Source organism: Chelonia mydas, chromosome 8, assembly GCF_015237465.2.
Source record: "Chelonia mydas isolate rCheMyd1 chromosome 8, rCheMyd1.pri.v2, whole genome shotgun sequence".
NCBI classification, from domain to species: Eukaryota; Metazoa; Chordata; order Testudines; family Cheloniidae; genus Chelonia; species Chelonia mydas.
Window position 1 is genome coordinate 45242263 of NC_057854.1, and position 11076 is coordinate 45253338.

Genomic DNA, 11076 nt, shown 5'->3' on the forward strand with positions numbered 1-11076 from the left:
AGATCATCTGTATTTGATTATCTGAGGGGATGGAAAGAAATAACTTGCATCAGCCCTTTCAGTATAAAAAGGTCTAAATCAGCATTAAATCTTGGAAAGTTGCATGTTAACACCTCTCTCTCTACATCACCCGGGAGCAAACCACCTCTTTGAGCATGGGAGTTAAACCCAGCATTTCTGGACAGCCTCTGGCTGAGAGCAGGACTGACAGAATCTTGTTTTGCATCTATGGTCATAAGCCTCACTGCAGCCCAGCCCCGAGCAACCCTACTGCAAAGCCATACCCAGTTACTGCGTTCTCACTGCAGCTACATTCCCCTGGGCCTGGCGCTAGGGCATCTGGGGCACATCCCATGAGTCTTTGTGCTGCATTAAGTGGGCTGCTATTTGTCCTGGGGAATTGTGGGAGAACTTGTCTGCCCTTTATGTGGTTTTAAGATTCCCTTGATCTGAGTAGGCTTCAGCATGGCCTCTTCTTTGGCCTCTCTGACACCCCTTCATGGAAGAGAGACCCTGTGGCCCAGCTGCCCTAGGCCCCCAGGACCTATGCTGCCCCCCAAGACACCCCAGTAACATAAGCACACCTTTTGTCCGAGCTCCATCTGACTCTGGTTTACCGTTTACCCCTTCAGGGACGCACTGTAGCAGAAGCAAATAGAGCCAGGCTTGGCCTAAGGACCTCTCACCCAAATGCACACTTTACTCAGAGCACAGACCATCTAGAAACCAACCCACACCTGAATTCCCTGCCCTGCATTCTAGCTCCCCCGCTTCCCTTGGGAGACTGGGAGGGAGGGAGAGGGAAGTCAGATTCTCTCTCTCCAGCCATTTCACCACCTCACCTGCTCAAGCTGGGGGGGAGCTGCTGCAGCAGAGGGGGAGAGGAAGAGAGAAAGAGACACTGACAGAGACAGAGACAGACACACACATCCTTTTATAAAGTTCTTATCCCTATCATGTGATTCCCCGCTCAGCCTCATCAGGCAGTTGGAGTCTCCCAGCCCACGATTATTTGGTTACTAGCCCACCTAGCAGAACCTGTTCTCTTCATCTGGCCAGCTTTTTGCCCAAGGAGGTTTCCCTTTGAATAGAAGATCATCGAAGTTTAATGACCCTGCATCATGGCTGCAAGAATTTCTCCTGACACCTCCTGGGGGTTTTAGCTCACTCCGGAGGCTACAGAGCCAAGGGGAAGGCACAGAGGGGTTTGACAATTGGTTTGATATAATTACATACAAAGTTCATAATATTCAACAGAAGCCATAAGTTGTACGTAGGTCCCTCTCCCCAACTCTCCTCAGGTACTTAGCCCCAGAAGAGCGTGAGGGTGTTTGCTAGCCTGGGGAAGCTGCCCCCTGCTGGTACGGTCAGCTGTGTACCAGCTCTTGCTGGTATGCAGTACCGGACCGTACCAGTTTACTTTCACTTCTGTCTGTATCAAATGACTGGTGGCTAGCTAATGTGAGGGCAATTTCTAAAAAAGGCTCCAGAGGTAATCCCAGCAATTACAGGCCAGTAAGCCTAATTTCAGTACCAGGCAAATTGGTTGAAACTATAGTAAAGAAGAGAACTGTCAGACACATAGATGAACATGGTTTGTTAGGGAAGAGTCAACATGGTTTTTGTAAAGGGAAATCATGCCTCACCAATCTACTAGAATTCTTTTGGTGGGCGGGGGGGATCAACAAGCGTGTGGACAAGCGGGATCCAATGGATATAGTGTTCTTAGATTTTCAGAAAGCTTTTGACGAGGTCACTCACCAAAGGTTATTAAGCAAAGTAAGCTGTTATGGGATAAGAGGGAAGGTCCTCTCATGGATCGGTAACTTGTTAACGATAGGGAACAAAGGGCAGGAATAAATGTTCAGTTTTCAGAATGGAGAGCTGTAAACAGGGGTGTCCTCCAGAGGTCTGTACTGGGACCAGTCCTGTTCCCATGTTCATAAATGATCTGGAAAAAGGGGTAAACAGTGATGTGGCAAAATTTGCAGATGATACAAAATTACTCAAGCTGGTTAAGTCCAAAGCAGACTGAAGAGTTACAAAGGGACCTCACAAAACTGCAGATGAAATTCAATGTTGATAAATGCAAAGTAATGCACATTGGAAAACATAATCCCAACTATACATATAAAACAATGGGGTCTAAATTAGCTGTTACTTCTCAAGAAAGATCTTGGAGTCATTGGGGATAGCTCTCTGAAAAACATCCATTCAATTTGCAACGGCCATCAAAAAAGCTAACAATGTTGGGAATCATAAGGAACAGGATAGATAAATCCATGGTACGCCCACATTTATGTAAAAAGAAAAGGAGTACTTGTGGCACCTTAGAGACTAACCAATTTATTTGAGCATAAGCTTTCGTGAGCTACAGCTCACTTCATCGGATGAAGTGAGCTGTAACTCACGAAAGCTTATGCTCAAATAAATTGGTTAGTCTCTAAGGTGCCACAAGTACTCCTTTTCTTTTTGCGAATACAGACTAACACAGCTGTTACTCTGAAACCACATTTATGTGCAGATGTAGTTGCCCCATCTTACAAAAAAAAAAAACAACAAAAAATTGGAATTGGAAAAGTTACAGAAAAGGGCAACAAAAATTATTAGGGGTATGGAATGGCTTCCATATGAGGAGAGATTAATAAGACTGGAACATTTCAGCTTGGAAAAGAGAACTACAGGGGGATATGATAGAGGTCTATAAAATCATGACTGGTGTAGAGAAAGTAGATAAGGAAGTGGTGTTTACTACTTCTCATAACACAAGAACTAGGGGTCACCAAATGACATTAATAGGCAGCAGGTTTAACAGAAACTGAAGGAAGTGTTTCTTCACACAACGCACAGTCAACCTGTGGAACTCTTTGCCAGAGGATGTTGTGAAGGCCAAGACTATAACAGGGTTCAAAAAAGAACTAGATAAATTCATGGAGGATCGGTCCATCAATGGCTACTAGCCAGGATGGGCAGGGATGGTATCCCTAGCCTCGGTTTGCTAGTAGTTGGGAATGGGCAACAGGGGATGGATCACTTAATGATTCCCTGTTCTGTTCATTCCCTCTGGGGCACTGTTGGAAGACAGGATACTGCGTTAGATGGGGCTTTGGTCTGACCCAGTATGGACGTTATGTTCTTGAACAACCTGAGTAAGAACAATGGACAAATACGATTCTAGGTGCTGACCTGGAAGAGCCCAGGTTTATACCAGGCTCTACCACTGACCTGCTGAGAGCTGGGATGCGTAACCGCACCTCCCTCTGGCTGTTTCTCTTGCCACCTGTCTGATTATGTCTAGATGGTAGGCTCTTTGGGACAGAGACTGTCTTGTGTTCCTACAGCACCTTCCACAACAGGGCCTTTAGGCGCTGCTATAATGCCAGCAATCAGCAGTTCCGCTCTCCTGCTGCAGCAGCTCAGACATGCTACAGCGCACTGTTGCTAGGCAGCTCTTTATTGGGGAAGGTTTGAGCTGGATGCACTCTACCACAGGACATTTGATTTGCCTTCTCAGCAGGCTCTCCAGCCTACGAAGTGAGTCAGTCTCCACATTCCTCAGGCAGCCGGCTAGGTCTCAGGGCAGCCATCAACTGGAGATGGGGGAGGTGGTGGCGGGAGAGTGGCAAGAGGAGAGGGGACTCCGGAGAGAGTGCATTCCAAGTAGGTTACATAGGGGCCAGCATCCATCAGGCTGGGCCTCTTCACCACTCCTCCTCCTTTCCCATTGTAGTGCATGATCCTGGCAGCAGAAAGAGTGAACAGCAGGACTCATGGCAACAGCCAGGGGGAACCACCACTGACACATCCTAGCTTTTATCTTTATCTCCAGGTTACAGCTGGGGAAACTGAGGCACAGAAGGGCAGTGACCCAGCAGAGCACTGCCTTCAATACCCCTTATGAACAATTAGTTCCTGCCTAAGCCCACCTGTCTGCCTAAGTCTCCCCACAAAGAGGGAGGTTTGCTTTACCTGTGAAGGTCTTTGGATGACCAGCTAGACAGTCTCCCCATTCTCTCCCTCCACCCTTGATCTTTCCACTCAGGCAGGCCAGTTAAGTTGGAGTGGTTGGTGTCACCTCCAGCTAGACTGCACCAGTGGGCTGGGGCTAGAACATGGGCTGCAAAGACAGCAGGGGAATTGTCATGCCTCAAGTGAGTGGTGAAGAGTCTCATGGAGACACATCACTGTATAGTGTGAAGCTGGGAATACCCCCGATGCCTCCACCCCGGAACCTCAAGTTTGGGACCAAGTGACTAGAGCCAGGCAGAGTCTGATTTTCAGCTATCATTCCATAGTGTTGGGCTGTTCTACATCATTCAAATTCAATGGAGATCAGCTTCTGGCCCTGTTCATACGGCCAAGGAGCCACGGTGCTGCCCTCAGACATCCCCTCAAGTGCCATTCCCAGTGGAGTTCAGACACTGTGGCCCAGGTTTTGTCGTTCTGACTCCTGCAAACTGCCCTGCTGACTTCAGTGGAGTTGTATGGGAAGAACGTAGCCTGCAATCTTTAGCCCTCCAGCCCATTGGTAAATGTGGCTAACCATTGACCTCAAATGGAGGAGGGAGTAGGGTGACCAGATGTCCTGATTTTATAGGGACAGTCCTGATATTTGGGGCTTTTTCTTATATAGGCTCCTACTACTTCTCACCCCCGTCCCGATTTTTCATACTTGCTGTCCGGTCAGCCTAGGAGGGAGGTCCGATTCCCTAGTCAGAATAAGTTGTTTTGCCTTGGTAGCACAGAGATACTAAAGTTTGCCTATCAGAGTTGGGCCCCCAGCTTCTTGGGCCTGTTCCTTTAGCTGGTTAGTTACCCAGGGATCACCAAATGGACAGAAGTACAAGTTTTACACAAGATCAACTCTTCCACCCTCTCTACAACAGCTGTACCATGCTAGTGCCCAGATCCTGCAGCGACAGGTAGGTTAGAAATAGCTGCAGATCTCCCAGTAGCTCCTCTTGCCCTTTGTTGGAAGGCAAGTGCCACCAGGGAACAACCAAAGGCAAATCAAATCCTTTTGACCAATAGCACATTCAGCTCCTTCCTCCGGCCCAAGCCTGGAAATGCAGGTATGCTTCCATACATACCGTTGGCACATGGTGGATCTGCGGCCCAGCATAACCATAGTGAAGTCCTTGTAAGGGATGGTGCTGCCTGTGTTCCCTGTGATTTCCTGGACCAGCGCCTTGAGCTCCAAGGGGTTTTGGAAAACCCCAAACTCCTGCAGTATCCTGCTCATCGTTGGATAGTCTGAAACAACACCAGACTCAGATATGGGCTGAATCACATGATCACAGGGGTTAGAGATGGAAGAGACCTATTTGGTCATTTACCACATCCCCCTTCCCATCGCTGCTCCAGAACTGGTTCTGCATTACTCACATGTGGGCCTGGAGAGTTTTAAGCAGCATCTACATTGATCATAAGCCCAGAAGAAACAGCCGGGGTGGTTTTAGGTAGGTGCTTTACAATGAAGGAGAGAGCACTACAGAGTAGTTTTGGTGTTACTGGATTCCTTAGTCTAAGGAGTCAAAGCAATCTGATATAGTCTTCCAATTTGGGTAGTCCCCTAAAGGCTTTAAGCAAATAGAGTGCAACTTGAACTCCAAGGTATCTACTCCCCACTTTTCACTCACAGGTTAAGGCTAGACCTTTGAAGGTGGCATGATCTCCCTCTCTGGTTCTAACACATCCTTCAAGTTCACGATTGTTTTTATGGGAAAGAATGGGACTGTATATGTACTTCATGCATGTAGAGAGGCCATGCTCTCAGTCATCCAGGAGAGGCCATGTTCTTAGTCTTCCAGGATTAGTCTACTGAAATGCAAAAGCACCATGGGCAGTGGGGGGTGGTGGAGAATTTCAGATTCAGCAACAGGAAGTTGTATAAGTGTGCAGCTGTAGCAGAGACTTTGGGACTGGCTACATCTCAGAGAGGCATACCAACCTCATGTGTGAAGACAAAGGCAGCCCACTGCCACCCCCTCAAAAGTGCCTCTTGAAAGTTGGTGGGAAATGACTCATTACCAATAAGTCTTGCATCAGCTAGTCAAGGAAGCCACCTAGCAAGCACCTGAGCATGGCTTCAAAGTTCTTCCCATCTCAAGGCACCAGGCATTTTTCTCCCTTGTTAAGAAGCATTAAGGGACCCACTGGCACAGGAGAGCTGGGGGACCTACCTTTGTGCCCCTAGGATGGTAGCTGCCAGCCTCACCACTCAGTTACCATCAGCATGAGTGCTAAACCATAAGCACCAGAGACCTGATTCTCTGGCACCAAGTGAGATCTAGTTCTGGGGGAGGGGGAAGACTGAGGCAGGCAGTGGGATAGACTTAAGGTGCCCATGGGCACAAATAACCACCATTGGCATATTTTGCTTCCACACAGGGAGTGAGTATGCGGGGGAAGGGATCTTCTTGTGAAGGTCCAATAAGCTGCCTAGGGCCCCCACCCCTGTGAAATATGGGGATGTTCACTATTCTTGGATTCCACCAACACATGGACACATCAAACCCCAATAGGGTGGGAGTGCAGCAGATGGGCTTTCAGATCTGCTCCGGCAGAGGAGGAGGAGGGAAGCAGCAGTCACAAGCAAAGAGTTAAGCGACAATTTACCAATTTCTCCTGTGCTTGTGGCATCACATCCCATAAACATGCCTAGGAGAGAGAGAAGGAGAGAGGAGAGTCATCATCCTGCCTACCAAGACTGAGTGCAGCATCAACTCGTTGATTTACAGCAGTAGCCATTCTGCACGCACGTCCACAGGGACTGCCTCGTCACCTGCAGCGCCAACATCCCCCACGCTCTGCAGGGGCCTGGCCAAAGAACAGGAGCTGTTTTCCGCAGGCTAGAGTCACTTAGTTCAAAGTTTCTCAAGGGATTTTTTTTTTTTGACCCCAAAAAAGGTTTTTTGTCCCCCGCCTCTCTTGCCACTGAAAGAAGAGGAGAAAGGAGAAGCCTGGCTTCACGTACACTATTTTCGTTTTTAAAGGCTAGATTTGACCCAGAGGCATCTGTAGGTCACGTATCAATTCAAACATAGCTCTTCAGGAGCATTCCCTCAGATTAGTTGGCTTCGCTCTCAAGTGTTTGATAGTTTCATCTGGGCCTCTTTGATAACAAGAGCCAGATCCTGAGCTGGGATAAGCCAGCAATCAGCAGAACGGTGCCAGTTCACAGCAGATGAGGAACTGGCCCAAAGGCAGCGATGCCCCCACATCACCAGCACATGTCAACTCAACAGTGAAGTTATTTTAACCAGGGGATAAAATCATGGTCTGCATTTGGCTTGTTCAACCTCAAGTCACCAGTTCCCCAGCGAGCAGGGTATGGCATTGGGGGCCAATCTCAACACAGGCTCTGTAGGTATTGACTAGTTCTTGGAGGGAGGGAGTGGGATTAGAAGAGCATTTTGCACCGATCATTACACCTCCTGCTGCTTTAGCAACATTCTCCCCTCCCCCAAGCCCAAACACTCAGCTGCATTTTTAGGGCATTAAACCATTTCCTTCTCAGCTCCATTCTCCCTGGGACAGACTCACCCTTCAGCTGATCAAGCTTTGCCTGTAGATTTGGAATGTCTCGAAATGGTTCATCAGCCAGGTACTCCTGTCCGGGCAAGAGAGGCGAGTTGGTCACCAGGCCTGGCAATAGCTCACGTTAAGCAATGAGCAAATATCAGCACTCATGTAGGGGGGCATGGTGAAAACCTATCCAGGTGTCCTCTGGATCAGTCTATTTCAGTCCTGGGTATGCCATCTCCCAAGACTCCTTCAGCCTGAACTCCAGCACCCCCTGCTATGCCAGACCAGCTGTGAAATGCCACAGGCTGAAAATTTTTTAGCCATGAAGAGACTCCACACAAATACCTGGAATTACTATGAGGAATAATGACAAATTACAAAACTTTCTTCCTTGTGTTCTCCTGCTCTAGCCACTGGAAACTAACCACCACATGCTTCCCAGCTCATTGGCCCTGAGTTATCCCAAACCTCCCAGGGCTCAGTTAAGTTTGATGTAAGATTTCACTTTGCTTTTAGTCTTGCTCCCCCTTTTCAACCCAGCGGCTAGTCAAAGTTCAGGGGCCTCCCCCCCTCCAAGGGCATTCTAGAGGCAAACAGAAATTGACAGAGTCTGGCATTTTCTTGGACACAGTCTTGTTTATTTACAAGGAATGTAGAAAGTCCTGCTTCTCTAAATGCAGAAGGGACCAAAATCAGGGGAGAACTTCTTTGCTTACAGGCCAACTCTCTTTATCCAGCCCCAGAAGCTTTCACTAGCGTCTTGCAGGGTCACGCACTATGCTTGTCCTTCCATCTCCCCCAGGGGCCAGGCCCAGCTGGTCCTGCAGAGTGTCTCTCAGGCAGAGATGGGGAAACTGAACCTGGGTATCCCATGTTCCAGGTGACTGCTCTAACCCCTGAGCTAAAAGTTGGGGTCCTCTTCTAGCCAGATTCTGGCCAGGACCTGATAGGATAGGTGGCATCTGGGCACACCTACCAGATCAGGCCCCACAGGTGAGAGAGGCAGAGGAACACCTCCCTTCTCTCAGTCTGTGCCTCGTACTAGCGCTCTAGGCATCCAGGTACCCACAGAGAGGCAGCAGCACAGGCATCAAGGGAACTTCCCCCTGAAAATTCAGGTACCAAGTGAGTTCAGGCACCTGCAGGGTTTGGCAGCAGCCAAGTGGGGGTTTTGTGGACTGCAGAGGCACCCAAATACCATTGTGGATCTGAGCCTAAGTGACTTGCCCAACACAGCACAGGAAGTCAGTGGCAGAACGAGGGATTGAACCCAGGTCTCCCCATTCCCAGCCTTGAGCCCTACCCACTCAACTACCTGTCCTTTTAGGCGCCAGTTCCTACATCCCCCTTTATATCTGGCATTTGTGAGAGCTTAACACGAAGGGGGATCCATTAGACAGCCTCAGCTTCATAGATAACCTTATTATTTTACATGAGGAGAGCAGGGAGGTGATTTGACCTCCGTGCACATGGCATTGAGGAGAGCAGACCCAGAATATTGTCTGCAGTTGTGGGGGCCACATTTTAAAGAGGACGTGGAAGTGTTGGAGAGGGTGCCAAAGAGAGCCACAAAAATGAGTCAAGGGCTGAAGAAAACACATGGTTAGACCTGTGTCCTTATTTCCAAATGGGAAGAGTCTGGCTCCAGCTGCCAGCCACTGCGTCTTGTTCTGCCTTTCTTGACTAGATTAAACAGCTCCATAGTCCCTGGCGTTTTCTCCCAAGGAAGGAGCTTAGGCACTGTAATCAGGTCACCTCTTAACCATCGTTTTGATCAGCTAAATGCAGTGAGAGATGGAAGAGCTCAATCAAAGGAGGGTTAACAACCACTAGAGTAAACTCCCAAGGGAAGGGGCAAAGTCTCCACTTCTGGTAGTCTAGCTGCCTTTCTGGAGGAGATGCTGCAGCTATACAAGTTCATGGCTCAATATTGGCGGAACCGTGGGAAATCTAAGGACCCAACAAAAGGCCAGAATAGATCACCCAATGGTCCCTGCTGGCCTTGAGTGCTGTGAAATGGGAGAGAAGGCCTGTCACTTTAAGAGGCTGTGGAATAGGAAGGCAGCGCATGGCAATGGGCCTGAAGCCACGCCCCAGTCCTCTGGAAGGCCACCCACACTTTGGGAACATCTGGATGCCGTCTGAATGGCAGGACTTGGGCCCATTCCTTATTACCAGCATACACCTCCACTAGGGCTCATTCCCCCATTATACAGAGAGACCAGCACAGCAGCAGACCACAGCAGAGCCTCATTTCATGCATGTGGAGGCTTCTTGCGGCTGCTGACAGTGCTCATTTACCAGGCTTTCCAACTAAGTCACTTGGGGAGCAGGGCTTCCATGAACAATGTTGGTACAGAAGTAAAACTTCGCCGAGCTCACAGCTGGCCAACAGCTGTGTTTCTATTGCTGACTGCCTCACAGGTCAATAATGGAGCATGAAATGGTGTGAGCCAATTAGAGCACATATGCAAATATCTGCATCCTGATTGGCTTAAAGTCAATTTTCTACTCATCGCTAGCATTTCTAGGGCCTCCTCTACCAGAATAGCTAATGCTAACTTTCTGGACCATGAACTTTGCCTCCTAATGTATTGGTTATAGCTCCTGGGGACAAGGAAGCTACATCACAATGCGGTGAAGAATGTATTCAGAACCCACATAATACAGAGAGACTCAATTCCACTCTCATTTACACCAGCCAGAGTTACTCCAGGGTAAGAGAAAGTAGAATCAAGTCTTTTTCTTGGCTTCACTTCATGATTTGCTTTCCCTCAAGGTGTCTATTGACATTAGCCAGTACATATGCTTTTGTTTAATAAATCTTCTGGTGTATTACAGTTGAGAAGAGACAATAATTAACAGATGTGTATAAACGGGGCAACATGAGCTGGCATGGCATCAATGAGAATTCTACTAGCATATGGGAGAGCACAAAAGGTTTTTTTTCGGTGCTAGAGATTAGCTGAAATCTCTTGGCAAGCAGTTCATGTGCTTTCTACATTATCTAAAATGCATCTTAGCACAAGAAGATTGCAGAGAAATTCCCTCAGGAAGATAATCTTAATGAAATAGGATTTTTTTGGGGGTGGGGTGGGGGGGGGAGTGAATTTTTATCTTACCTTACTGTCACAAAGTTGATGACAAAAAGGCAAGATACAGACCACTTTATCATAGTCTGAAGACTCAGGAGTCCTTGATTTCATCTACTTTTTGTTTGTTGGTTTGTTTTTTTTATTATTAAATCTTGTGTTCCTTATATAAAGGAAGTACATGGTAAAAGCTAGAAAATTTACTGCACCTACCTTGTTAACTAGACAAAATTCTTTCTCCTGCATGTCACGATCCTTTGCTACAATACACACATGAGAGAAAATTAAAAAAACCCAAAGACTAAAAAATGTTAAAACCCAGCAGAAAATTTAGTTTTTACCAGCCATTTTTTCCTTGCAAAAGAACGAACAACTCTGTTAGCTTAACTGAGCACCCTCCCCTTTATACACTTCAGTAGCTAGCTTGACTTTGGCCTGGGCTAATTGGAGGGATTTC

The 11076-nt window shown here is 47.8% G+C and overlaps 1 protein-coding gene across 1 annotated transcript; it reads right to left on the bottom strand.

Moving 5' to 3' along the window:
• Positions 1 to 3438: 3438 nt before the first annotated feature.
• On the bottom strand, positions 3439 to 11054 carry LOC114019780 (allograft inflammatory factor 1-like). The gene is made up of 6 exons (XM_043521471.1): positions 10961 to 11054; positions 10833 to 10879; positions 7546 to 7612; positions 6619 to 6660; positions 5091 to 5253; positions 3439 to 3739 (listed from the first exon to the last, which is right to left on the bottom strand). The coding sequence occupies exons 1-6, from the start codon at positions 10965 to 10967 to the stop codon at positions 3568 to 3570; spliced, it is 498 nt and encodes a 165-aa protein (XP_043377406.1). The 5' UTR covers positions 10968 to 11054; the 3' UTR covers positions 3439 to 3567.
• Between the last annotated feature and the right edge of the window lie 22 nt (positions 11055 to 11076).

Excerpts from the sequence above, each read along its gene's own strand:
- LOC114019780 (XM_043521471.1), bottom strand. Across the intron at positions 7,613-10,832 it reads AATTTTGTCTAGTTAACAAG|GAGTACCTGGCTGATGAACC; the intron begins GTAGGTGCAGTA and ends TTGCCCGGACAG. Across the intron at positions 5,254-6,618 it reads CACAAGCACAGGAGAAATTG|ACTATCCAACGATGAGCAGG; the intron begins GTAAATTGTCGC and ends GTGTTGTTTCAG.